Source organism: Aspergillus pseudodeflectus (genome assembly GCF_044049435.1).
Source record: "Aspergillus pseudodeflectus strain CBS 756.74 chromosome Unknown BJX68scaffold_6, whole genome shotgun sequence".
In the NCBI taxonomy this organism is placed as follows: domain Eukaryota; kingdom Fungi; phylum Ascomycota; class Eurotiomycetes; order Eurotiales; family Aspergillaceae; genus Aspergillus; species Aspergillus pseudodeflectus.
Genome location: NW_027263782.1, coordinates 36,317 through 62,364, shown reverse-complemented (window position 1 = coordinate 62,364; position 26,048 = coordinate 36,317). Strand labels below are relative to the sequence as shown.

The 26,048-nt window shown below is 50.3% G+C and overlaps 13 protein-coding genes across 13 annotated transcripts; 6 read left to right on the top strand and 7 right to left on the bottom strand.

Annotated features, from left to right (window-relative positions):
* Positions 1–1,278, bottom strand: BJX68DRAFT_228684 (signal recognition particle receptor subunit beta). Its single transcript, XM_071038900.1, has 2 exons — positions 933–1,278; positions 1–852 (listed from the first exon to the last, which is right to left on the bottom strand). The coding sequence occupies exons 1-2, from the start codon at positions 1,143–1,145 to the stop codon at positions 103–105; spliced, it is 963 nt and encodes a 320-aa protein (XP_070902933.1). The 5' UTR covers positions 1,146–1,278; the 3' UTR covers positions 1–102.
* Positions 1,279–1,613: 335 nt separating this feature from the next.
* On the top strand, positions 1,614–2,129 carry BJX68DRAFT_262967 (putative beta-1,6-glucan biosynthesis protein (Knh1); the record flags this gene model as incomplete). Its single annotated transcript, XM_071044568.1, has 2 exons — positions 1,614–2,021; positions 2,106–2,129. The coding sequence occupies 2 exons, from the start codon at positions 1,614–1,616 to the stop codon at positions 2,127–2,129; spliced, it is 432 nt and encodes a 143-aa protein (XP_070902932.1).
* Positions 2,130–2,290: 161 nt separating this feature from the next.
* Positions 2,291–4,043, bottom strand: BJX68DRAFT_175884 (glutamate 5-kinase). Its single transcript, XM_071037131.1, has 5 exons — positions 3,914–4,043; positions 3,670–3,857; positions 3,510–3,620; positions 3,365–3,460; positions 2,291–3,307 (listed from the first exon to the last, which is right to left on the bottom strand). The coding sequence occupies exons 1-5, from the start codon at positions 3,972–3,974 to the stop codon at positions 2,489–2,491; spliced, it is 1,275 nt and encodes a 424-aa protein (XP_070902931.1). The 5' UTR covers positions 3,975–4,043; the 3' UTR covers positions 2,291–2,488.
* Positions 4,044–4,209: 166 nt separating this feature from the next.
* On the top strand, positions 4,210–5,043 carry BJX68DRAFT_252968 (mitochondrial inner membrane protease ATP23; the record flags this gene model as incomplete). The annotated part of the gene is made up of 3 exons (XM_071042633.1): positions 4,210–4,441; positions 4,507–4,766; positions 4,816–5,043. The coding sequence occupies 3 exons, from the start codon at positions 4,210–4,212 to the stop codon at positions 5,041–5,043; spliced, it is 720 nt and encodes a 239-aa protein (XP_070902930.1).
* Positions 5,044–5,121: 78 nt separating this feature from the next.
* BJX68DRAFT_175873 (aurora family serine/threonine-protein kinase) lies at positions 5,122–6,780 on the bottom strand. The gene is made up of 3 exons (XM_071037130.1): positions 6,514–6,780; positions 5,508–6,458; positions 5,122–5,452 (listed from the first exon to the last, which is right to left on the bottom strand). Exons 1-3 carry the CDS (start codon positions 6,604–6,606, stop codon positions 5,318–5,320), a joined length of 1,179 nt encoding a protein of 392 aa, XP_070902929.1. The 5' UTR covers positions 6,607–6,780; the 3' UTR covers positions 5,122–5,317.
* Positions 6,781–6,897: 117 nt separating this feature from the next.
* On the top strand, positions 6,898–8,461 carry BJX68DRAFT_175846 (TIP41 family protein). The gene is made up of 3 exons (XM_071037129.1): positions 6,898–7,346; positions 7,413–7,806; positions 7,860–8,461. Exons 1-3 carry the CDS (start codon positions 7,012–7,014, stop codon positions 7,971–7,973), a joined length of 843 nt encoding a protein of 280 aa, XP_070902928.1. The 5' UTR covers positions 6,898–7,011; the 3' UTR covers positions 7,974–8,461.
* A 419-nt stretch (positions 8,462–8,880) lies between these two features.
* On the top strand, positions 8,881–9,624 carry BJX68DRAFT_262962 (uncharacterized protein; the record flags this gene model as incomplete). Its single annotated transcript, XM_071044567.1, has 2 exons — positions 8,881–9,016; positions 9,110–9,624. The coding sequence occupies 2 exons, from the start codon at positions 8,881–8,883 to the stop codon at positions 9,622–9,624; spliced, it is 651 nt and encodes a 216-aa protein (XP_070902927.1).
* A 203-nt stretch (positions 9,625–9,827) lies between these two features.
* On the bottom strand, positions 9,828–12,231 carry BJX68DRAFT_262961 (bifunctional aminopeptidase/epoxide hydrolase; the record flags this gene model as incomplete). The annotated part of the gene is made up of 11 exons (XM_071044566.1): positions 9,828–9,954; positions 10,014–10,492; positions 10,545–10,773; positions 10,832–10,845; positions 10,909–11,034; positions 11,086–11,135; positions 11,195–11,264; positions 11,317–11,434; positions 11,481–11,700; positions 11,765–11,849; positions 11,908–12,231. 11 exons carry the CDS (start codon positions 12,229–12,231, stop codon positions 9,828–9,830), a joined length of 1,842 nt encoding a protein of 613 aa, XP_070902926.1.
* A 665-nt stretch (positions 12,232–12,896) lies between these two features.
* On the top strand, positions 12,897–14,259 carry BJX68DRAFT_175800 (uncharacterized protein). Its single transcript, XM_071037126.1, has 3 exons — positions 12,897–13,357; positions 13,450–13,582; positions 13,641–14,259. Exons 1-3 carry the CDS (start codon positions 13,158–13,160, stop codon positions 14,145–14,147), a joined length of 840 nt encoding a protein of 279 aa, XP_070902925.1. The 5' UTR covers positions 12,897–13,157; the 3' UTR covers positions 14,148–14,259.
* Position 14,260: 1 nt separating this feature from the next.
* On the bottom strand, positions 14,261–16,161 carry BJX68DRAFT_175810 (aminopeptidase P family protein). Its single transcript, XM_071037128.1, has 3 exons — positions 15,847–16,161; positions 14,757–15,789; positions 14,261–14,697 (listed from the first exon to the last, which is right to left on the bottom strand). Exons 1-3 carry the CDS (start codon positions 16,008–16,010, stop codon positions 14,497–14,499), a joined length of 1,398 nt encoding a protein of 465 aa, XP_070902924.1. The 5' UTR covers positions 16,011–16,161; the 3' UTR covers positions 14,261–14,496.
* On the bottom strand, positions 16,150–17,876 carry BJX68DRAFT_175803 (uncharacterized protein). The gene has a single exon (XM_071037127.1). The coding sequence runs from the start codon at positions 17,672–17,674 to the stop codon at positions 16,289–16,291; it is 1,386 nt and encodes a 461-aa protein (XP_070902923.1). The 5' UTR covers positions 17,675–17,876; the 3' UTR covers positions 16,150–16,288.
* Positions 17,877–19,116: 1,240 nt separating this feature from the next.
* Positions 19,117–21,313, top strand: BJX68DRAFT_278730 (putative C6 finger domain protein; the record flags this gene model as incomplete). The annotated part of the gene is made up of 2 exons (XM_071048595.1): positions 19,117–19,251; positions 19,389–21,313. The coding sequence occupies 2 exons, from the start codon at positions 19,117–19,119 to the stop codon at positions 21,165–21,167; spliced, it is 1,914 nt and encodes a 637-aa protein (XP_070902922.1). The 3' UTR covers positions 21,168–21,313.
* A 480-nt stretch (positions 21,314–21,793) lies between these two features.
* Positions 21,794–25,620, bottom strand: BJX68DRAFT_175789 (uncharacterized protein). The gene is made up of 3 exons (XM_071037125.1): positions 25,616–25,620; positions 24,486–25,497; positions 21,794–24,426 (listed from the first exon to the last, which is right to left on the bottom strand). Exons 2-3 carry the CDS (start codon positions 25,221–25,223, stop codon positions 21,880–21,882), a joined length of 3,285 nt encoding a protein of 1,094 aa, XP_070902921.1. The 5' UTR covers positions 25,224–25,497; positions 25,616–25,620; the 3' UTR covers positions 21,794–21,879.
* Positions 25,621–26,048: the final 428 nt, after the last annotated feature.

Here is a 26,048-nt window from a genome sequence, read left to right as displayed (position 1 = left end):
GGTTTGGTGCGATGCGCTCAAGATAGACAAGTACTGCGAAGCCGTTCTCTATAGATTTCATAACTACCACAGTAAAGAAGCTCGGATCCAATAATTCAGGTCTCACAGACATTGACCGATCCATTCTTCCCATCTCCGCACACCAGCGCCAACCGCATCGCCCTCGTCGCCCTTTACAGCTCCACCAGCAACCTCAACACTCACACCAATCTCTTCCTCGAAACTCTTGAAATTAAAGGTATCCTTAACATCATAGCTACCTAGAATATCATCCTCCCCATCACCATCCCCAGAATCAGCGCTAGCATCCATAAGCCCCTTGCTCTTCGACTTGCGGATGCGATCAATCTCCGCTGCTAGCTTCTCACGCACAGATCCAGGCGGGAGGGCTGTGAAGAGGTCTTGCTTATTCGCCGCAATAAGCACGGGTATCTCAGCCGCAGCTTTCAACGAGGACTTGCCCCGTTTCAGGGCTCGCCGCTGAAGGATCAAAAGCACGTCGTAGAGGTACGAAGCCGCATCTCTCAGGGCTTCGGTTTCCGGTATCGCCGCGGTATCGACCATGAAGAGGACGCCGCGGAGCTTCGACTTGGTCTCTTTTGATTCCGACATTGAGATGAGCTCGGAGAGACCTTGGGATCCTCGCAGCTTGCCATGGCCGGGCGTGTCTCGAACACGGTATTTGATGGGATTGCGGTGGCCTTCTTTGAGGGAAGGGTCATTGACGGAGCGGTATTTGTTGGACGCAATAGGCACGGAGACGGGAAGGCGGATTGTAGCGAAGGTGGAGGTCTGGGATGTATGCGTGGGCTGGGTCTTCGGGGTCGCAGAGAATGATGATTTCGCTTCGAGCTGTTCGAGTGAGTTATCAGTATCATCTCCCGAGACTCCGGCATTCCTTGAATTGAGAATTGGGAAAAGGCGTAACATACCAGGGTCAAAAGAGCAGTTTTACCTGCCCCGCTAGGACCGAGAAGGAGGAAATTACTGGATGGCGGAGATGCCACTGCTCGATAGAAAAGAAAATGTAGCAGGATGGGGACTCCAAACGTGATGATCACCGCGATGGCGATACCTAGAGGACTACCCTCGAGCAGCTTCGTAGCTACTGCTTCGAATAGTTCCCAATTGCTGCGACCGGCCATCTTGGGTGATGCACAACAGTGAAGACGGTAGGGCGACGGTAAGCTCGTAATATTGGGAAATGAAAAAATATATTAACTTCCAGTCATCAGTTAGTCATTGTTGAACAACTAACTAAATAGCCCAACGCTGTTCAAATCCCGGACCTGATATCGGGAAGCCCTATGGTGGAGCTTCTTCCCCAGCGATACCTGATCACGCCACCTCGGCGAGCTCATTGGTGCCCTGCTGCCTTGTAGCTTAGATGCCGTATTCCTGAGGCCACAACACGCCTCAAAGCATGCCAGTTGCGAAGGGGTGATTGAAGGGTAAACTTGCATAGAGAATGAAAATCATGGTTTCATAACAAACAAAGCCAATGGTTTGGTCTGTCATACACTCTTTTCGTCTTCATGTTCCGTTCCCTGTCCAAAGCCCTTCCCACTTTGATTGTTTATTTTGAACTATCCGAACTATACCACATCTTCACTATGCGATTAGCCCAATCATTTACAGCCCTCATCCTCGTTCTGACCTCGACTGTACTAGCAATCTCCGATCTCAAAACAGAAGATGCCGTGACAGCATCCTGGAAAGCCCCCGGCACTATCCCCACCAACCTCGACCCGAGGACGAAAAACAGCGAAACGGAAGACCTGGGCCTCCAGAAACGAAAACTCGCCGTGGACCCATACACAGTTCCCTACCCACTACAGACTGGTCCAACGAGATATGCGCCTATGGCTAAGAAGCCCGGGACTGCCATACCAACGACCTCGCCAATGCCTCAGTTCCCAGCGAGTCCGTACACGATTGCCACGGCATATCTGAAGCCGGGGACTGTTGAAACGACCCTTACTGCTTCGGAGACGGTGTCGGTGACTATGATAGAGAATACGGTAAGTAGCGGATATTCCCCGTTGTTTCACCTGCCAGTTTTGTTCCTGGATTTCGAAGTATGTTATGACTGAGGATTGCCCTAGGCTGCTCCTGCGCCACACCCTTAGCTTGTTATTGAGGTCACGGTCCTCACAAAATGGAGGTGATGATTCATATCAGAACGAGTTCAACTCATCTAGACGTGAAAATGGTCAGTGTGTGGCCGATGAGTCAAGTATACTTCATCTGAAAGGCAAGAGGCTAGGGTTGAAACCGGCAAGCCCTGGTGTCTGTTTGTATTCGTCAAGCGCTCCAGGTCCTTTTTTCCAATCTGATGCCAAAATTGACTTCTATGTACAATCAGGTAAATATACCACAAACAATTGAAAGGAGATAAGATTCTATGTAGGGAGGAGGTATCATTCGCTTTTATGAGTAAATGTCAATCATCTTTCATGATAGGACGTGATATAGATATCGGCCGCGTCTATCGTCGTGTTGGTTCGTCATTTTCAAAGAACGAGATGTTCTCTCGAAGAGCAACATATTCGCTATCCGCATACCCAAGCAATGAGTGTATATGGGTACTCCGGTGACCTTTGATCCGGGCTATTTCTAGGCTGCCATAGTTCACTAGGGCACGCCCCACTTCTTTCGGCTCCTGCCCATGGTGTAGGAAGTCCCCGTTGAGGGCATCCGGAGATAATCTCTCCACGACAACTAATCGGACCGCTTCTTGCTGGCCAAAGTGACCATCCACTTCCACCACGCCTGCTGGTAGAAGACTTGCTTTCTTCAAAAGCGCAGTGTAAGCGCCCTGATCAATGTATATCGTACCATGAGGTGTTAATCCATGAAGAAGCCAAAACGAACGTGAGTGGATCGGCGATTCGGATCGAAGGAAGCGAGTATGGAGGGGCGGGGTTAGTGCCTGCGGGTTGGTCACTGTATCTGCAGCATCGGTGGAAGTTGTTCGCTTCAATTCTTGAAGATATCTCACGATCTCATGGATGTTCCCTGGCTTCGAGCTTTTCGTGATTATTGTCGTTACGCCAGCGCTAGTTCCTAGTCTGGCAGCCGTGATTTTTGTACTCATACCACCAGTCCCTAGAGAGGAACCAGCAGATGAGACATCTGCTTCCAGAGACGATATGTCCGAGACTACCTCAATTGGCTTTGCATCAGGGTTGGTACGTGGGTTTGCAGTGTATAGGCAGTCAACATCAGTCATCAGGAAGAGATAGTCGGCCTTGACCATTGCTGCGGTGATAGCTGACAACGTATCATTGTCGCCGAATTTGATTTCCTTAGCAGATCCAGTTAGCTTGATACCCTGCGCTGCATTCCCAGAAAGGCGACATACCGAGACGGCCAGTGTGTCGTTTTCATTCACAATGGGGATTACTCCCATGTCGAACAGTTGTGAGAATGTGTTTTGCGCATTGAGATATTGCGTTCGCTTGTCGCTGTTAGAGAGTGCCACAACAAGTTCAATGAAATGAACTTACATCCGCGATATCATTTCGAGTCAATAGTATTTGGGCCACCGGAAGTCGAAGATGTGAGAACAGTCCATCCCATAGGCTCATGAGCCGACACTGGCCAACAGCAGCCAGCGCCTAGAAGCAATTAGTCGTATATCTTGGGCACCTCGAACGACGCGCATACCTGTATACGAGGGAGATGTTTCGGCCTCTCATCGACATCCATCCTCCGCAACCCCACGCCGACAGCACCTGAAGAAACCAAGACGACATTATGACCATCGCGGTGGAGTTTAGCAGCAGTTTCCACGATAAGGGTGAGTATTGATAGTATGGGCTCATGCGTATTCTCGTCGACTATTGAGCTCGTGCCTGCGCGAAGAACTGTCAGTATCCCGTGCCAGAGTAGAAGAGCGTTATCCCCGCACCTAATTTGATGACGATGGTAAGGCGCTCGGAAGCCATTGTGAGTGCAGATTTCGAGAGCATTCAAGTGAAAATTGTATTTCGCGCCATAGAGCACCATCAAGATTTGAGATCTTCTTTATCCAAGATTCCTATCCTATATCAAGTTGAGTCATTCCGAATGCGGACCATATGTTTTTCTTTCTGCCGTGGGACACCGCCAAGCTAAAATGCGGAGAGCTCGCAAATCCGCTGTTTGACCTGAAGATCAATTGCTCAGGTTCGGAACCCTATACTTCCTTGTTATCGAAGAAAAAACATGTCTGATTCTCAACCGCCTTCAGGCTCGACGCCAACGCCAGAAAACAAGGCCGACACGGGCTTCCAACCAGGAGATGATACCTTCACGCATTGGCGCAACATCTTCGCCATCCTCATGGGGAGGATGACCGATGAAGGAAAGGAGCAATTTCGCGTTGCGCGGGATCTCCGGAACGAAATGGAAGATTGCAAGCGCTGTGAAACCCAGAGAGATTACCTATTCCAGTACAGTGAGTTCGCAGCCCTCTCCCGTCGCCAATCGCCCCAGCAGGCTGGCTAATATGCTTCCTTCAAGGCCCCGTCATCCGTTACCTGAGTGACAATATTCGACAACTGGGAGGCGATTTATCGGGCCATAATATATACTGCCGTCGGTGCACGAATAGAAAAGCAGGAGGCTTTGATCCGGAATACGGAATTCTACTCTGTGCGAATGAAATGAAGGATCAAGGACATCTGGAGGATACTTTGGCACACGAAATGGTCCATGCCTACGATCACTTAAGGTTCAAGGTCAACTGGAACGATAACCTCAGACATGCGGCCTGCTCGGAGGTAAGAAAGTATCATATGCCGCTTCCTTCGGGATACTAACAACCAGCAGATTCGAGCAAGCTCACTTAGTGGAGAATGTCGATGGGCACGCGAATTCTTTCGACGGGGACAGTGGAAACTTACGCAGCAACACCAAGAATGTGTCCGACGAAGGGCCATCCTGTCAGTACAAGCTCGACCAGGGTGCCAAGACAAAGCACACGCTGAAAGGGTTGTCAATGAAGTCTGGGACAGCTGCTTTAGAGACACGCGGCCGTTTGACGAAATCTATCGATAAGAGTCTCTTCCCCTCTCGATAAACTTTTTTTCCTATTTCTTTTGCGTTTTGCAAGTGGGGCGTAGAAGGACTGTTCATTGTACTATAATGTATCATATGCGGGACGCTGATATCATGCCAGATTCTGTATCCCAAGCGGCGTATTCTGAAAAAGAAAAAGACTTATGGCTAATAAACAAATAAACACCAGTTCGACTCCTCAACTGAACTCCATAAAGCAGGTTGAACCCAAAGACGTAACACCAAAACCCCTGGCTATGTATAGAGATGCACGTTAGGCTTTGCCTTCCTTTGACGAACCGGAACTCCGTTTAATGACTCGATCATCCTTGGCGCAGTGTTTCAAGATCCAGGGATGCTTCTGGATCTCATCGAGGGTGATCCGCTTCTCGGGGTCGAGCACGAGCAGCTAGGCAGAGAGGTCAGTACATGAATGATAAACTGCAACAGGTATGCTAACGTACCCTCTTGATCAGGTCTTTAGCCTCGGGGCTCACAAATGAAGGGACCGACATGTCCCCTTTGGCGATCCTCCTCTGCGTCATGACGGGGGTATCCTCGAACGGCGCTTCGCCGACAAGAAATTCGTAGGTCAAAACACCAAGACTCCACAAGTCGACCTTTTCATTGTAGAAATTGTCCTGCGAGCCAGGCTTGAGCATCTCTGGAGGCAAGTAGTCGAGCGTTCCACACATGGTCTGTCGTCGGTTGTTGGGAGCATGGACACTCCAGCCAAAATCGCTGATCTTGATCTCTCCATGGATTCCGACCAAGATATTCTCTGGTTTTATATCACGATGCATGACGTGTTTCTTGTGCAGATATTTCAGCGCAGAAGTCATCTGCGCAATGTACTGAGCAGCCTTCCACTCGGGGAACCGGTGCTCCTTTCGCAGGTGCTTGTACAGCTCTCCTCGACCGGCGAATTCTAAGATTAGAAAGATTCGCTTGCTGTCCTGGAAGTGGCCATAGAGCCTGAGGACATTCGGGTGGCGGAGGTTGCTTTGGATCTCGATCTCCCGTCTGACTTGCTTCTGCACACCACCTTGCTGCAGCTCGGACTTGTGCAGGACTTTGAGCGCACATACAAAACCGGACGAACGCTCCTTAGCGAGATATACCCGACCAAATTTACCCTTTCCTAGAGGCTTTCCGATCTCGAACATTCCAAGGTGCAGCGCTTTGGGTGCTTGCTGCTCGTGAAGCTGTCGCTCTTCTCCATTCTCATCTAGGTTGCGGAGCGAGGACGGGTTCTGGGTGCCTTTCCCCGGTGAATGGAGAGCATTCCTAGCGTTGACCTTATTGTCGTTTGTGTTCTGCAAGGCCAGCTTGAGCAGATTTGACCGATTGGCGCCGCTAGTTAGCTGGCCCGTGACCCCAAGACCTGATAGGGACACAGCAGTTGAAAGAGAGCTCTGAGAAAAGGCATCAGCAGGGGCTCCTGACACACGCGATTTGTAGCCGCGATACCTTATGCTTAGAGTAGCCATTCTTATTTCCACTCGCAGTATCGTCCTTCACAGAGAGGTGCTCGAAGCGAGCCTCCAAGGTCTTGGTCGCCATGGGTGCGGATCGGATGAGTGAGTTCTGGGACAATGGAGGAGCGAGTCGGACGGGAAGGATTATAAGTGAATATGTCCTACGCAAGCATCGCTGAAAGCTCAAGTAGAAGTAAGACTCGAATTGTAGTTGTCGAGGTTGCCGGATTGTCGAAGAGAAGAGGAATAAAGATTCAAGAAGGCCGATCGGGTGTTTATGGCATCCAGGCCCTAGGTCTGTCACCACAGCAACGCCTCGGACCAGCTCTTTCTCCGGCCACCGCGGGGTAGATACTGGATTCGTCCTCCGCAGACGACGGCGGTCCTGCTCTTAAGCTGCAAGGAGCGATTTAGTAGTCAGACTGTTAGAACCCCAATAAGACTGCAACGCTCTGGAATATTGCTTCAGGGTTTCGGCACTTTCAAAGTCATGACGTCTCATAACCGCGCAGCTCCCATTCCCATTGCGGGGAGCACAGCAGCTGTTTCTCCGACCTCACAGAGGCCTGATTCTATTACCGTGAAAGGCTTCAAAATATCAACTCAGAAGTTGCCAATACTCAAGGCTGATCCCATCGAGGCCATGACCAAAAAACTTGGTATCGCTCCACCGGAGATGATATTCGGCGATAATTTCGTTGCGATCGAGCACGAGAAGAGTGGATGGGGGATCAACTTTAATGCTTTCGATGCTCTGGACCGTGTTGATAAAACAGGCGAATCTATGCTGAAGGTAGCGTATTCAAGGGAGTGGCAGAAAAGCAGGTAAACTTGCGCTCTCCCAAAACATCAAGGCTAGCGAAGCGATACTGACAGCGCATGGTTTGACAGAGAAGCAACTCACGAAGGTATCAAAGATGTCGTCAAGCCCTTTGACTGGTCATACAGTACAGACTACAAGGGAAGCATCATATCTCTTCAGGGCCGTGACTTCGAAGAAACCTCTACCCCCATTCCAATCGAGCTGCTGAAGCGCCCCGATCCGATCCTGTTCTTCGATGAGGTAATTTTATACGAGGATGAACTTGCCGACAATGGCATTACTATGCTGTCCTGCAAAATCCGTGTCATGCCAGGCAGGCTTCTTCTCCTGTCGAGATTCTTCATGCGACTGGATAACGTTCTCTTACGGCTTCGAGACACCAGGGTCTATGTCGACTTTGAGACGTCGGAAGTCATCAGAGAATATCAGTCCAGAGAGTGTGACTATGAGGCTGTGAGACAGGTGGGTCAAGGCATGGCACCAAACTCTGAGCAGCAGCTGACACCCTCTTAAAGGACCTCGCGTATGCGAGGGATGATATTCCCGCCATTATGAGGGATCCTAATAGGCTCTCTGACCTTCTCCCTGTTGTTGAGAAGCGACTAGAGCGAGTCTCGCTTGCTCAATAATGCAATGACTAGAGACCTTTCTACGCCTCAAGAACACCCGTGTTGACGTAGCTTTGGCGAAGTGTCCACTCAGTGAGTCAACATCGTCCCAGACGAGCCTCACCTGAAGGCCTCGGTCCAGCCATATCAAGCACCAGGTTTGCGACAGTCCAATTCCCACTCCTCGGCACATTCGATGCATGCCAATCGCCCGCATTCCACCAAGAGGAGGTACGCAGAACTACACGACTATTCGCCGATTGCAGACCACTTCTAGGAGGCACCTCAACTCTCACGTGCTTCCGCGATCACGTCTCGCCTCGTGAATGAATCTTTCAGCTGTTGAGAGGTAACCATGTAGCTGTATACTCCGTAGCTCGAACTAGGCGAGTCCACCAATTACCACGAGCGTGATGGTGATGGGCGAACAAACAATGCAAACACTCGACATGATCATCCTTTTTTCGTGAAAGCTTCATCCAATTCTAAGCTCAAGCACTTGCAGTCGATCTAGGAAGGGTTCTAAAATGCCTTCTAGACAACTCAATAGCCTTTGGCCGAGGGGGCTCAGCCAGCAATGTGCTAGACTTCAGGTATTGCGGTCCAACTCCTCCGTGGCGCTCGTCGAATCCATCAATGATAACCTCAAGAAATAAAAAGCCAATCGCTCCTTTTAGCAAATCTAATTGACCGTGCTGCACAGTCCCAATCATCCTACCGACCATTAACTTACCTCACAAATGCCCAGCGCTCACTATATGCATCCCTAAGTAACCCGCGATCCTCCACATCCGAGCTTCAGACCACCCACCTCCGACCTCGAACACCCGCGCCAATCTCCAGTGCAAATGCCAGGGGCAGCCGCTCTGCGTCCCTATTTTCCCGAACAGGACCTGGCTCTATTGGTGAAACCTACGTTGCTTACGGAATGACCCAGAAGCTATTCGAAGCTTGCAACATCCAGGGAGATTACAAGATCCCGCAATTGCAAGAGAAGGGTGCCGAGATCCCCAAGACGGGGGACGGCGAGCATATTGGTGTCGGTGAAAGCTGGTGGTATAAAGGTTTGTCTTCCTCTGGGTAACCTAACTGGCAACCCACTTGATGTTGTAGAAAGATCGTTCGATCATCTCTAACCTTGCTTCTCAACCTTCTAGAACTCGGACTCATGCCGACCTTCTCAACATGGTCTCAGATTACCTTTTTACACATGTACCTTTTGACGGTGCGACTACGGGCTTTGCCATCCCGTGAGAGTTTTCAAACGTACTCGCGTCATCTCATTGACCACTTCTCGCACAACGCCGAGAACCGCATGGATGTGCTGCACGGCTTGACGAGCCGCTCGATCCGGAATAAGTTTTTAAAGGACCTTTTTATCCAGTGGCGTGGTGTGCTGGCTGCATATGACGAGGGTCTCATCAAGGGTGATGCCGTGCTTGGCGCTGCTATTTGGAGAAACCTGTGGAAAGCTAGCTACAACGGCCCGGATGGGAAGGAGATAGATTGGGCAAAAGTGGCGCGAGTTGTCGCCTATATGCGCCGGGTGACTTCGGAATTGGCTAAGCTGGATGAGGGAGAGCTGATTATGAAGCTAGCATCAGGAAACAAAAAGTCTTTCATATTTTCGCCCTCTGAAGCAGACAAACAGCTCGTGAGAGGCGGGCGATGAATGCTACATGCCAGGAAAAGGTGGCTATCTTTTTGTTTGCTATTGTACGATTATACTGGAACGATGAAAAATACCCAAAAGTATCATATATGTTACTTCTGCCATGGCTGGCGTCTCTAGGGTTCACCAAAACAATTTGGGGTGCTTGCGGTTTTACCTAATATCGTCCAGGACCTCGCTATCCCGGCAGAGCGAGGAGACTACTATGCGCTCTTGGAGCCAAAGAGATCCTTCTCAACCATAGCCCGGCAAATTGGATGATAGAAGTCCTTGTTTCTCTCAAATGTCTCGACCGCCGCTTGACGATCAACCTTTTGCAGTGTGCGGAACCTAGGTTACTTTGTTAGTTCTCCCATAGGCGGCTCGCTTGAAGTGAAGAGTATCCTTACAAAGGTCGCACGAATTTCATTCTTCCGATCCTTCCCAGAAGCTCCGTTGTTGGTTCAATCACACTCTTGTCGCCCGCCTTGAGGCCGACCTGAAGATACAGATTGGCAACCTCAATGTTTTCGCTCTTGGCGAAACCGTAGACCTCACCCATCAGCTTGGACTGGTCGGCTGTCAGTGGCTGTTCGAAAAGCAGGACTTGCTCCAAGAAGACCACAATCTGGTTTGCTGTCAAGCCCTTGATATCGTCCAAATGAGGCTGAAATGACTGAGATTTCCACTTATGGGCCAGTTCATATACAATATCTGCCAGAGAGGTGTCAAATTCCGGCTTCGGAGGCAGTCCGGGTCGGTAAAACCAGCCGTCCCAGTCTAGCTCCTGCAAAAGCTTAGAAGCTTCAGCGTCAGACGAGAAAAACTCTAGGATCGTAGACTTGAACTCATATGAGTCCAGTGATTTTCCCTTAAACTTGGTGAAGTACTAATGGCGCATTAGCGGAATATCTTCATCCTCGGGCACTTTGGCGACTTACGTGAGGAATAAACTGGTCGAATTTCTCCTTTCCGACAAGCTTCTCTAAGAAGAAGAGGAAAGTGAACCCTTTCTCATATGGGATAGAGGAAAATGCGTCATCTGGGTCCTGGCCTTTGAGAGTAGGCACCAATCTGGTAAATTCATGGTCCTCGCCATACCGCTCCACGGAATCTCTGAGGGCCTTCCAGCCAATGATAGCAGAGAAATGGCGGTACTTTTCGCCATGGCTGCAAGCAAAGTGGTTAGCAGGAGTGCAATCCGGGAGTCATAGAAAGGAATACTCACATCGCGGCCAGTATCTGGCAGAATATCAGCTATATTGAAGCATAAGCGTAAACAATGTCAATTGCTCCCAAACTTACCCGTCTCTCAAGATACACAGTCCAACCTTCGTTGAGCCAGAAGTGCTCCCATGAGGCACTAGTGACCAAGTTGCCACTCCAGCTATGTGCAAGCTCATGTGCAATCACGTCGACATTTTGTCGATCCTGGTATTATTATTTAGTCAAGCTCATTGCGTTGAACAGACAGCCACTGACCTTTGATATAATGCTTGGTGTACAGTATGTGTACGTCGGATTTTCCATCCCTGCCAATTTGAGTTGAGCATGTGCATCGTCAAGGACCGAATGCCAGTCCGTGACTCACCTCCGTAGGGGAAACTAGGAGGAAGGACCAGAACATTGTATTCACCCCAGGCATAGTCATAGATGATTTTCTATATGCAGGTTAGCAAAAGGTTGTAGAGATGGATAATTTCATGGACAGACCTCTATCGTTTCAATAAACCTCTCGGTGTCAGCTTCGAGTTCCCACTGACACTCTCGCAGCTTGTCGGGGCTTGTGGCAACCCTGCTTCGGGGACCAATTGGAGCTTCATCAATGTCACTGGTTCTGTTAGATAGTTCTGGATTGACAGGAGGTGATAGCTTACCCACTCGCGAGAGCAAACAGATAGCTCGGAATGGGGACTTTTTGTTGAAATTGATAGAGCTTTGCGCCGGTTTGAGTAGCACTAGGTGAGGTCCGGACTGGCAGCCCGCTAGCAATGACAGGCAGGGGAGAAGTAATGTTGAAATCAAAAGTGGCCTTCACATCGGGAGTGTCCTGGCACGGGAAGATGGACCGCGCATGAATAGCCTGGCACTGAGAAACTGAGCTACGATTGGCATCCTTCTTCTACAAACGGTTATGCTGGTCAGATCGGGTCCAACTTACACATATATGGATGCTTCTTTGTTGACGTTTGTGCTTTGGTCAACCATTGGAGCGCCGTACATTTCTCGGTTGTTTGAACAGAGATCTGAAAGCCCAGTCAGCTTATCGATTCGAAGGGGAGCAATGTCGCATGGACAACGTACCTTTACATCAACCAGCTCATCAAGCTGTACCGGTTGGTCGAGCTTGATCTTCAGCGCAGTGCCCAGCGGGCCGAACGGAGGAAGCAGCTCCCATTCTGCGGGGTTGCCATTGACCTGAACCTCGTCTATGGACACATGGCTTGAGTCTAGGAGAATTTCCTTGGATTCAGCGTTGGTTGTTGACTTCAGCTTGTGGACAACATTCCCAACGAGTCTCTTTTGTTCAAAGAGAATCTCGAAGTTAGCCTCTGTATGAGTGCAGCGGAAGTTGTTGTAGTTGCTCAGGGTGTTGGGGTCCCTGGGGGTATTGATAAGCGTCGCCATGCTGCGTCTGCAGGATTGAGCCTTGTTAAATGTGCTATATATGGGCGTCCAAGTCAACCCAAATCGCCTGAAGAAACTCAGAGGCAATCGGAACATATGGAGATTGCTCAATTTCTCTTATTGTGAGGAATTTGTACATGCCGTTACGTACAACGTTGTATTTGACGGGTGGGTCCGTGCGCTGCCTGAGGCTCTGCGTTCCGTGCTTAGCCGCGCCTCTTCGATATGACGTTCTTGACCCCATGGTTCTTGAGCCATTATGCATTATTCTGAATCTATATTCATTTCGCTACATCATACTCTGGCATATGGTATCGCGTCAGGTATGTACTCGCTTCCTGACTCACTCTGGATATCTATGCAATCTCATCAATTTCCGTGACATGATAGATCATGTGAAAGACTTATGATTAGAAGAGATATATACTTTGCACGAATTCCCCTAAGACACTTCACCATCGCATTGCATTATTTTGGACTGTTTGAATAGTTTTACAATCATGTTCTCCGTTTTCCACACACACATGGAGTAGAGGCTAGACTACCCTCCCCCCACCCCCCACCCCAGATAAGTGGCTCACATCACAGTAAGAATTGAAGCCATGCTGACGACTAGATTCAGATTCGATGTTGATAGTCCAGGCCGATGGTCCCGGCCGATCTTGGCAGGGGTAGATCGCAACAATATCACGTGCACGACTGCTCCAGCAACCAGGAGCTTTTCCTTTAGCTGTTGAGGCGGCCATAACTTGGGGCAGTTCAATCTCACGCCCGCAAAACATATTTACATCAATTGCTCTCATTTATCGCATCTGAAGATAGTTGAACCTACCTCAGCTTTGAGACCACCATCAATTAACCCCATGCAGTCATCACTCGTTAAATCGCATTGATCCTTCGCTTTGTTTTTCGCATAACAGTCGAATATGAATTCAACCCCTCAAGTCCAGCTCTCTGGTGGAGAGAACCCGCAGACCCCGGCCGATACTGAGATGACCCCGGCACCTAGCGCTGGAAATGAACAGACAGAACAAACACAAGATGGTGCCTTATCCGATGCGCAACCAGCAGAGACAGAGTCGCAGCCAGCTCAAGAGCCACGACCAGCAGTCTTTCACTTCGTAGAGTAAGCTGGCACCTTTTAGTTAGTTCCTTAACCATTACGCTCTTCGATTGCCTATTCAATATGGACAAAATACTCATCGCTCCACTCCATAGTTTTCTGACATCACCGATTGTGGAACTTATCGCCGGGACAGGCGACCAGAAGACGGCCATGACTGCTCACCAAAGTCTGCTCCTGGAATCGCCCCTGTTAGCCGAACAAGTCAAGGCATTCGGTGATGGTCCTGTAAGCAACTGTACTCCCTGTCTCAATGAAGCCTGTGCTCATCACAGCGACTGGATAGCGCCGGATCGAACTCCCTGAAGACGACGTAGAGGCGTTTGGGTACTTCTTACAGTACCAATACACTCGCGACTACTCCCCCTCGCAAACAGACGCTCCCGAGGGTGCCGACGACAGCGGCGAGCAGCTCCTCAAACACGCGCGCGTATACACCCTAGCAGGGAAGCTGGGCATCCCTGCGCTCAAGTCGCTCGCTCACTCCAAGATCCATCGCATCAACAGCACATCCCGTGGCGAGCTGGCGTACGCTCGCTACGTCTATGCCAACACAGCTGATGACGATGTTACAATCCGCAAACCCGTGTCCAACTTCTGGGGTATGCGCAGCCACGTCCTGCGCCACGAGGCGGAAGAGGACTTCAAGAAGCTGTGTCTCGACGTTCCGCAATTCTGCTTTGATGTCCTCAGTGTTGTGCTGGACCAAAGGGAGAAGCGCGCCGCTGATCGCGCCGAAGTAGAATCTGGAATCAAGGGAAGTGGAAGGAAGCGACTTCGCAGTGGGCTGTAAACATACCGGATATATCTGAGCAAGTCAGAACGGGGAACTGTTACTACTAGTGCGCAATACTTTCCCTTCTCATTACTATTGTCACATTGCCGTTGTAGACGTCACTGCCCCTGTCGCATTGACATACGGAGCGCGCCTTCAATGCCCCATTATAACTGATTGGCGCCGTCGATTTTCGTGTATTGTTTAGGACCAGAAGGATTAAATGAGTCGAAAAGAAAAGAAAAGAAAAGAAAAGGAGGTAATAGCACCGAATCCAGCATGTTCGTTCGGAGCCATCGCAATTATAGATATCCGCGAAGCCCACGGTGAGTGACGGTTATAATTTCCAGCTCTATCGATACTATATCTACGCAGCCAGAGCTTCCACCTCTTCAACGGTCTTTGGCGCCGTGGTCAGGTTATCATGGCCGTCTTTGGTGATGTGGATGTTATCCTCAATGCGAACTCCACCGACAGCCCAGTACCGCTCCAAAGTATCCACATCGATATACTTTCGCAGATCGGGATTCTTAAGGAACGGCTCGATGATAAAACGGCAAAAGTAAATCTATACAGCTTAGTTAGCCAGAGGATATTCGAGACAGATGGCGTGCAGGAGAAACTTACACCAGGCTCAACCGTAATGACCGAACCCGCAGGTAGACGGCCCCTCACGCGAAGGTATCTGAACATGGTATCGGTATCCGCATAGTTCGGGTTACCACCAGTGTCATGGGTGTCCATTCCAAGGTAATGACCCAGACCGTGGGGGAAGAAGGCTACACTGACTCGCTTGTCAAACAATTCGTCCTCCGAGCCCCGCAGGATCCCGAGCTTGAGCAAACCCTTGATTGCAACGCGGTGCGCATAGGCGTGGACGTCTTCCCATTGAACGCCCTCCTTGAGCATATCGATACACTCTAGCTGCATCTGCAGGACGATATCGTAGATTTGGCGCGTTTCCGGCAGGAACTTTCCATTCAGAGGAAACACGCGCGTGATGTCCGCGCAATAGGTGCGATATTCTCCACCAGCGTCGATAAGGACGTTATCCTTCTTTCGCTGGGTGGCCGGGTCGATCAGATCCTCGTCGTTCTTGCCATAATGGAGAGTGGCTCCGTTTTTGCCGCACGCGACAATAGGATGGTAGGATTGTTCACGGGCTCCATTGGCGATGCAGGTCGCGATAAACGCACCTTCGATCTCGCGCTCGTTGGTGGCTGTCTTCGAAGCCTTGATAGCTGCGATGTGGCCCTTGGCGGAGATGTCGTTTGCCTTGCGGAGTAGAGCGACCTCGTAGCTGTCCTTGACGACGCGGGCATTTTCAATAACGCCCTTCAATACCTTGAAGTTGGCTTCGGAGAAGCTGCGGAATTCTGTCCCGTCGGAAACTTGCTCTGCAATAGCAAACGCGGTGCTCTTATTGCCCTTCGACTCGGCAATGGCCTTCAACGTTGCGTTGACTTCGGTGGTCTCGAGCACTTTATCGACGTCGTATCGCTCGAGAGCTTCAGCTGGCGACAGTGGCAGACCGGACCAGATCACATCGTCTGGGCTGATTGGGGGGATAAAGAGTGTCAATTGATCAGCATCAATGTCGTACGCCAAAGCGGAGTCCGGAAGTAAACAACCAGAGAGGTAGAAGAAAGGACGACGCTGCCTGTGGACATTGGCGTGTTAGGAATCCTCTTGTGGCGCCTGCAATAAAATCACCCACCTAAAGGGCACCGGCTCGTCATTGTCCTCGATCAGACGAGTTTTCTGTGCTTCCAGGTAGATGGCGCCCCCACTATGTCCGAGGGCCTTTAGCCCATCGGCAACGCGGCGAGCATGAGCTTTGGCGGGGTATTTAGTAGCGAGGATAGCGTCTAGAGAAGTCATGGCTTCTGCTTGATATGTAGAAAAGATGCGAACGGGGAACTGTTGGCGGACAAGGTACCGATTTTATGTCTTGCCAATAAATGTTACAACGGCCATCGGTTCTCGTCGGCAAGCTGGCGGGGTTTCATTGATAGCGGGGCACATTATCTTAGATTTGACAGGCCCCGCTGCAACAGAAGCTCAGAGCTTACCGATCCGCGCTGTTCAGGAAACACCGGAATGAAAGACTTCAAGAATCGATTCGCTTAAATACACAGACAATATCACCACCCGATTTCCTATCTGAATTCCCCGTTGTCCTGAACGGTGATGACATCTTCAAATTCCATCTGCCATTTGTCCACTTCGGCGAACTTGAGAGCTTGTAGTCTCAACTCTTCGCTCAGGTAATTCTTGACTGGAGCTTCCTGCTCGAGGAGGAAATCGGAGTCGAATGCGTCGGAATCCAGTGCAGATGATAAGGGTGATGACATCTCTGCTGGCTCATTCTCCTTGTCAATATTTGCTTCTTCACGAACGCTAGCACCATATTGCTTGGTGGCCCCAAGTTTCTTTCCACCCGATCTTGGCTTCGCTTTACTGGCCGACTTTCGCCGAGTCTGGGATCGTCTTCGTAAAGGGAGAAAGCTCAATTCATCCTCGTCTTCATCGGCCTGTGTGAGGTCCTCATCCGAATCACTAACAACTTCGAAGCCGGATGCGCCCGTACGTGCAGTTTTTCGCTGGCGTCTCCGAGGCAAGAGCTTATTTTGAAGTGCTGCTGTTGGTATTGAAGTTTCCTCGTGGGGTGCCTGGAGCTTTTTGGAATTTCGAGACTTTACTGTCCGAGACAGTGTTCGATCTGATACTGGCGTGGACATGTCATGGGTGAGGCCTGGGACAGGGCTGCTGACGGGCGGCGCCAATGTTTCGCTGAAAGCTGCTGGAGACCCGAAAGAGGGAGCTGCGTTAACAGGAGCTTCTCTCTCTGGGATTTCCGAATATGAAGCTGGCGAGCCCGAGGCGCTGCTCGCTATAGCCAAAGGCGACGGCGGAGCTTCAGCCTCAATCGATCGTTTCCGTTTTGATGATTTACCACTAGATGGCAATGGCGACTTCACGGGGGAGGACTCAGCGGGCCTAAGTACAAGTGACTTGCCCCTCGATATATTCAGTGGCGTAGATTCATCCTCTGGGCTCAGGCCGCCCAGGAAATCGTCGTCGTCGAAATCTGAAGACCCCTCCTCATCCTGCATCATGTGGAGAATACTCGCTTGTCGGGGCCGTCGTCTGAAATTGCTCAATATGGAGCTTTCAAAGGCAGGAGTTCCTGGCACCCTGGAGTTCGCGTCGCCTTTGCGCCCAGCGATAGAGAGGGTGGAGGAATAACCCCTAGCCCGTGTAGGCGGCCGGCTTCCGGTAGCTCCCTGTTCCGTTGCTGGCGAGGATCCAATTGCGAATTCGTGTGATTTTCCGATAGGGGTCTGATTCCTCAACTGGCGTATAATTTCGGACGGGTCAGCGCTTTGCGCCATTCGTGAACCACCGACCGCATCGTTCCGTGGTGAGCGGGAGATATCTCGGGATAGAGCGTTGTTTCGCGATAATTCATGCGCCTGGGTCGATTTCGAGTTGTCCGATTTCTTTGCCGTCAAGCGATTGCGTTTTGTTGCTGGTCTAGGCATGGTGTCGGTTCAGCCGTAGCTGCTCTTCTGTTGCATGTAAATGTCGCCAGAACGAATTGGCGTAACCAAGATGCGCGTGTCAATGAACAATATTTGAATGCTTCAATAAAACAAGCGGCTTTGCTGATGGGTAGGCCAAACGAGTAGTCCGTTTGTAAGCTCAGTGAGTATCCAAGAGTGGTTCAAATTGTTGACGTTCTCCTCGACTTCGCGTTGCTTTGTTTTGGCGATAACAACGCGTCGATCGACTACTCGACTACTCCGGATCCGGAATAGTCTGCCTTTCCAAACCAGTACTAGTGTCAAATCGCCAACGGAGGACTGCAGTGGCTTTGCTTCCAACGATCTGTCGATTCTCGAGAATGCTGGATGGCCCTTCAAGGATTAATGCATCGCTTCTTGTCTTAACACTTTAATAAAAATGCCCTTGGTCAGCCAGTACGACTGCAGCGGGTGCTGCAGCCTTCTACATGGTTACTATGACTGGACCAATATACTGGTGAATTGGCGAATGACCTTGCCCTCTCCAAATTAATTGATGAAATACTCCGTCGAGCATCCACCACGGAGAAGAGACCGTATCAGGGACGGCAAAAGAATAACTCGCTCTATTATATCCTCAAGTGTGATGGTTAACGACGCTTGCTGGCGAAACTAAAGACCTGTTGAAAGTTGAAAGTTGAAAGTTGACGATGCCATGGGAAGAAACCGAGGCCTCTTCAATCAGTCTCCATCCTCTTGCTGGTCTCTTGTCCAGATGACAGAAGCTGGTTTTTGAAGTATAATCAGGCCAGATCCAATGTGGATCCAGACTCCATAATCCGTAATCCCGGTGTTTGTAGCGGCAGCCTCCTCTCAGACCTTTCCGCATAGGAACCGCAGCGCGCAGCCAGTTAATTGCTCTGGGCCTCTGGTCGCTTCCCCGCTCCCGGAAGAGACCAACGCAGGCCAGTTTAAGAACAAAAAAAAAAAAAGATGAGACGATGAGAACTCAGCATCCGAGCGCCTTTTCGGATTGACACTGCGGCGGTGATCTTTGAGGGTATATCTACCTCGTCGAACGTCTTAGACCACCCTCCGCTGGTTTCAGAGGAACTCCTCCATATCGCTTCCTCATATAAGAATCATGTCGGCTGGCCGCTCACATTCATGCCACTATTGAAGACACCACAATTGCCGAGCTCTGGTGCAAAGGGCCCTCGAGTACCCGACATTTGCTGCTTTTCCTCTGGAACACCTGGCGCGCCCCCAGCTCAAAAAATGCCTAGGGTACGCAAGCCGCAAACCACGTATTGGAACAATTCCTCATTCATAGACAGTGTGCTGATCTTGCCAATACGTGAAGCCTGCCTGTTTATGCAAAGCGGCCGTGTCGTTCGAGAGATTATAGATCCGTCTCCTGCCTGGGTGATATCCATGTGAATCAGTTTCAACCTGAAACCATGTCTACTTCACCCGAGAGGGACAAGGAAGGGTTCATCGAGTCCGGCTCGACCCTCTCAAATGAGTTAGCGGGCAACAAGAAGCGCTCAAGTTCCGAGATTGCAGAATATCCCAGGAGGCGCGCTACAATAGCGGTATGTATCTTCTATAACCCATTCTCGTTGTTCGCATTTCTCTGCCTCTCTCTCCTTACAATGTCTCTATTCTCCTTGTCCTCTGCCAACCGTTACGGCCCTCAAGAAGATCTAAACGCTAAGGTTTCGCGTCTCAGTGTCAAATATGTCGTTTACGAAAAACAAGGTGCAATGGAGCTCGGCCAAAATGTCAGCTCTGCACAGATCTAGATGCGGAATGCGTCTATAGAGAACCGGGTATCAAGCTAGATGCCGGTGATAAGTTGATCATTGAAAGACTCACTAGAATTGAAGGATTGCTGCAGTCCAGCTTGGCCGCACATAATACTCACTTTCAGCTCTCCTCAACATCTCCCACCACCAGTAACGACACAAATCTTGGCAGCGATGACGCGGCGGCCAAGTCTTCGAATACCCTCTCGGTTCCGGGGAAGACTACCACTATTGTTGGACTTGGCTCTTGGGCAAACCCGCCGACAAGCATATCCACGATGCCCAAGGTACACACGACGCCAGCCTTGAATCTCTTGAATTGGCCCTTGATTCGAGACCTTGTTTCTCGCCCATATGACCCCCAGACACTGCTGCAGCTCGAAATGGCCCGTGAGCCGCTTCGAATGACTCCTCCAATGCCCTTCGATTTATCCGGCGCATCCACCTATGTTGAAGCCTTCTTCGAGCGAGTTAATGTTTGGTACGCTTGTGTTAACCCATTCACCTGGCCACGATACTACAACGCCGCCGTTTCCGTTGGCTTTCGAGAGGGCCCCGAGAGCTGTGTCGTGCTTCTAGTTTTGGCTCTGGGCTGCGCCACGCAATATGGCAGCATCGCTTTGCTGTCCACTGACAGGGACCCTCCGGGATTACCATTTTTTATGGCAGCATGGAATCTTCTACCGTCTGTCATGATGCGGAACTCGGTCGTTTCCGCTCAATGCATTATTCTTGCCGCCGCTTACCTATTCTACTTGGTTCGGCCGCTCGAGGCCTGGACATTGCTCTCAAATGCTAGCATGAAGCTACAGCTGCTATTCGGGAACCCTTCTCGCGTTCCCGTGCAGTGGAGGGAGCTGAGTGTGCGAGTTTACTGGAACGCCCTGCTTTACGAGAGTGATATGCTTGCAGAGCTGGATCTACCACACTCTGGGATTGTGAACTTTGAGGAGCTCGTCGATCTCCCGGGTGGGTTTGATGAGGATGATGATGACGACGACGAGGACGAGGAAGAAGTTAGCGAGAGCCCTACTCGCAAACATATCAAATCTGTTGGTCGCGACGAACTCTGGTACTTTTTGGCCGAAATCGCCCTCCGCAGACTTCTCAACCGAGTCAGCCACATGATCTACCAGAAAGACAGTACCCTCACTCTCGCCTCCTTAGGCCCTATCGTCTCGGAACTAGATTTTCAATTATCCCAGTGGTACGAGGGCCTTCCCCAACCCGTTCGGTTTCCCCTCTCCCACGCCCCCATCTCAAACCCCGTTCAGACCGTCCTCCGGCTCCGCTACTTTGCCTGTCGAACAATCATTTATCGCCCATATATCCTCGCCGTCTTCGAGAACGAGCAGACATCTACCGATTCGTGGGTGAGGGAATGCTGCCGCCGATGCCTCGAGGCTACCTTGTACCAGCTAGAGAACATTACCAGCCACCGTGAGGGGCACCTTCCCTATTTGTGGCAGGGTGCTTTGTCGATGGTCTCGCAATCTTTACTTATCATGGGTGCGACTATGTCGCCTGCTCTTTCAGCTCTGCTTCCTTCTACATTTCGGGTGGATGGTGTTATATCAAGCGTCATCACAGAGGTCGACAGATATGCCCACCTTGCACCAAGCCTCAAGCTATCCGCGGAGATTCTCCGCGACGCGGAGAGGCGACGCCAGATTTGCCTCAGATCTGCAGGCAAGAGGACGTAAGTGCAAGAATCAATTAGGTCCGTTATGTTCCTTTCTTCTTGAAAGAGCGCACGGGCGGCAAGACCACTCTAAAGGAAGTTGAGCTTTTCTGGATGAATTTCTCGCGAACTCAGGGCCACTAAAGCAACAGCTACGGCGTTATGCATATTTGATAAAAATCGTGGACTAATTATGGTTCGATGACCGCCCTTTGCCCTTAAGCCTGCCAATTGCCATATTATCATCTTCTTGTATATAGGGCTGCATCAGGGATGGGAGATCGCCTCGAGATTATACATATATATATTTAGGTCATGTCCATATACGCATATACATGCTATGGTTTATATACATGCCAAAAGACAAAGCAATATCTGGGTAAAAAGCCCTTGGAAACGCAAAAGGGGTTATCTTGTCGTTATTCGAATCGCAGGGAAACGCTAAACCACGAGGTGAAATTGCACAGTGCAGGAAATAGCACTGTGCGTAAGGCAAGGAGAGGGGCGAAAGACGAGTATGTTGTCGAATAGTGACACGATGCCGAGTTAGAGCAGAACCCATTCGCTGCCTCTCTTGATAAATTTGTCAAGCATCATGCCAATGTCATTCAGCGCAAAGCGGCAGATATAAAAGCCGAAGAACTCAGCGGCATGACGCGTGCTAAGCTCTAGCCCAACAAGAGTTTGTGACGAGTGCCTCAAACCTGGATCTTCAACCTGCTGCGCAATTTGATCTATCGGGGTAAATTAGTAATGTGGTTCGCCGAGTGACTCGATGTGGACTCACCTAAGACCTGGGCAGCATCACAGAGGCGGGCTAGGGCACTCATATAGTTTGCATTTGGGCCACTGAATTGTAGTTGGGTGACATCCCGCTTGGCAGGCTGATTGTTCGTTACTGATGTCATTGGAAGTGAGCTTATCGTCAGGTGGTCTTTGGTTGCTTCTTTCGGGCCAGCTAGAGGTGCCGCGCCGAATCCAGAATTCTTTGACCGTAATTTCCGCCAAGAGCTCAAGTACGACTTGCCAGGTCCATTCGAGGCTCTTGGAGGCAGTGTATCAATAGCGGTAGCATCGTCAAGAGACTGTGCGGCTTTGAAAAGCGGCATGGCACCCTGCACACCAACTTCACTGCCCATCTTCTTTGATAACGACATTTGCACCTGATCAAGGACACTCTCAAATGTCTGCATCTCCTCCAAGACAGCATCAGCGTCGTACGTGTCGACCTTGGCTAGTTTGAGCAATGCTGCTGTTAACAGGTCACAATTTGACACTTTCTCCTCAATTGCTTTGATCTTAACATTCTTTACGCGCCACACATCACGCGGAACAAACAGTTTTGTGGACAGGTACCCGCCGCGAGGATGAGCAATAGTTTGATAAATGCATCGCATGAGCCAGAAGGGACGCAAGAGAAAGGATTCAGGACATGGCTCTAGCGGGAGTGGAGAGTCAGGTGCAAGCGGGTTAGGAGATCCTGGGCTTGTGGGCGAGTGAATGTAGCTATCGAACAGATAGAGGCCATCGCTTGGCAAGTTGCTCGAGCCGAAGTTGGCAGCGATTGGTGTAGGCAAAGCATTAATCGAAGCGGTGGCAATGCCCCTGTGGAGATCTAGTGTGGGAAATGCATGGCTTGACGGCGTTGCCGGAGACTCGGTAGAAATATCGGGATTAGGTACCGATACATTTCTCGCTCGAAACGGTAGAGTGGCAGGATGCGGCCTGCCTAGGTTATCTGGGGCTGAGGGCACCTTACCGATCGGTGGACGGGAAGGTGAAAGCATCTTAGAAGCTCTCGTGCCATCATCCTCTTCTTCCACTGCAGTTATTTCTCTGGCAAGACTCAAATTTTGCGGGATATCCTCGTTGATAGAACTGATAGACACATTTCGCACGGCCTGGCGTGCTGTCGAGGGGATGGTGATAGGAATATTGTTCGGTTGGACAGCGAGGCCCTTTGAATTCTCATTCTTTTCGAAAGGCGCGGGAGGTCGGGCTGTTTGTAAATCCTGTGTTTGAGAGAGCTCCGGATTGGTTGACCCGGACCTCGAGCGTCTACTGATTTCGATCTTCAACTCCACACTGGTCTGGCCAGACATTCTTCGTGCCCGTACGCCTGATCCGGGTCTTGGTCTCGAGGTTGGTTGAGGTACGACTGGGGGGATATTTGACTCAGTGGGCTGAATTGAGCTCTGCTCGGCAGGAAGTGTGTCGTCCTCAACAAGAGGAGGCAGTGCGGGGCCTGTCGATATGGGGTTTATAGTAACGTGACTCTCCCAATTATTGCCCGCAAGGCTGCTCGAGGTAGACTGACGGGGAAGTGCTGACTTTGACTGGAGATCAAATTCGAAGTCGTCCATGACATAACCTCTTGTCATCTCCTCTAGCAGACGCTCCTCTTCCTCTGCCTCTTCATCGAGATAATCCAACTCGGGGTCCTGAAAATTGGCTAGCATTTCCTGTTCCTGGACACGACGCAGTTCCCTTCCTCGCATCGCCACCTCGGCTTCTCGCTCAGCTTCCCGCACTTTCTGTTTCGCTATTTCAACGTTCCGACGGGCATTTGCAAAGATATCTTCGTTATTATCTTGTTCCTCCGATCCACTAGCTGGTTCCAAGCCTTCATCATAAGCGGCCTCCACAGCAGCATCGAGAGCAGCATCAAACTCGGCCTCGGTACCGTGACTAAGACGAGCGCTTCTTCTGCGGCGCAAGTACACGGATGAAGCCTTTGAATGTATTGAAGATGTCGAAGAAGCACCGGACTCATCGATAGTATCTAACCAGGAGGTCGACTCGTGAACGCCAGCGTCTTGGTTGCTCAATATTGATAATTCGGACAGCCTGGACTTGTAAGGAGCAGTTTCCTCTTCTAGTATTGGATCTTCCAGAAATGCGGGTCCTGCTCCAGAATTCTCGCGTCTGTGTGTAACAGACCGTGAGATATCTACCTGACTTTTAGCATTAAATGACAAGGCTGGGTTGTGAAGGCCATCGTCGAGGGCTGAGGGCAACAAAGACTGGCGCCTTGGAGGAATGTGAGGTTGAACCAGCTTTTTTGACCCTTTAAGGGTGGTTTCGTGTGAGCCAACCGAATCCTGTTGCATGAAACCAGCATCATCACTGGCAAAGCTATACTCATCATCCTGGCTAGCGGGGAGATAATCACCATACGATTCTTGGCTAAGGGGGCGTTCAGGGAGTGCTTTGCTGTCAGAACTTCGAAATGTAAAGTCCATGCGCTGAAGCTCAGTAACACGGATCATATATGTGTCGCGCTATTTGAGTTAGAAACTCGCATCAAACAAAATAATCTAGTTGGTGCGGTATTGCTTACAATTTCTTGGAGCTTGAGCTTTTCATCTTCACCTCCATTACTTCGGAGCATCACTAGTTGTAAAAGCTGGCAGGCATCATTGTAAGCCTCCATTGCGCCTTCGAAGTTTGCTGCATTGTCAAGAAGCACGGCGGTATTGGCTTTTTGTAGAGCTTTGGAGAGCATAGCCTTCTGAGAAGGGCCCTGTTTCCGCTTATCATTCAAACCCTGCGGTCGCGGAAGAATTTGAGCCGAATAATCAGTAGCTGTCTGTCTGAGAGCTTCCTTTTCTGGAGCTCGTCTTTGTGTTCGTGATTCATATTGCACAGGCGCGGAATCGCGAGGTGATGCATCTGGCTGTAGTAGCGCTTGGCCTTGTGATAGAACAATCATTTCAGGTCGTTCCAAAGTTGTCGTTTCAGTAAAGCTCAGCGAGGCGGAAGGTTGATGGGTATAATGCCTTGTTGCGTGGCCCTCGCGATTGGTTTCATGGAAGGCTTGGGTTGACGAACGAGCTTCGGAGTCAGTATCTATGCTTGGGCCTTTTCTATGGGAGATATGGTCATCCGTAGCAAATAGTCTAGGGGCACTCTCTTGACGACGGTGGCTTGTGAGGTTAGGCGAAAGATTGCTTGAGGCTGTGGATTGTGACCATCGGTTCAGGCTGCCGAGACCCCCCCGAATATTACCATCGTCCATATTATTGGGAGGGGAGTTGCTAACTCGCCCTAAGGATGGCTCGGTCATTATATACCCCATAAGCGAATAAGAGTCCCAATACTACCGCGATTGACCTTGGACACAAGTCCGAGGAAACAACGTCTAGCCAGGGGCAGATGGTCTGTCGTCACGGTTCGGCATTCAATGGGATAGAACAGCGTTGGCGTAGCAGGAACTGGCAGAATCTCAAAGACCCAAATCGGTGCGTAGGCTCAGCGTAGGAGGAGCTACGTTATATCGCGCGTTTCGTAATGCCTCTACAGTGAATGCAATCACACTGACAGCTGGTAAACACAATCCTGGTAGTGTCAGTCTGAGGAGAACAGGTTAATGCATCTTGTACACAAATCCAATGCTATAACAACGGGGCAGAGGGGTTCGGGGGCGGGCAAATCCTCCGGAATAGATCGGAGCGAAGGTACCAGACATACTTGGATTTATGCGATTATGATGTTTGTTATTTTTGAAACATGCCCTCTTATTAAAAGGAATGGTTGTTCCCTGGCTTTGACTGGCTGATTGCGGCCTTTTGATCGCTGCCTCGCGTCGATTCGTGCACAATCTCAGTAGGGCCGCGCGCAGTGAAGATTGATAGGAAGGCGCATTGTCTGCTGCCAGAAGAATACGATAATAATAGGCTTAGTTTTGAAAAGCCATTCGAGTCGCGATTGTGACTTCTCACTCCGGTAGGGAAAGACGACTTATTCTGGATCCTGTTATCCTGACCGCAAATGAAGTGTTGTCTGGGAGGCAGAAACGAAGGAATGTAAGTCGACGAAGCGTAAATGGATAATTTCGTTCAATCTGGAATCTTGCGAAGATATCAATAAGTGGTAATCACCGTACATGTGGACAAGAACGACT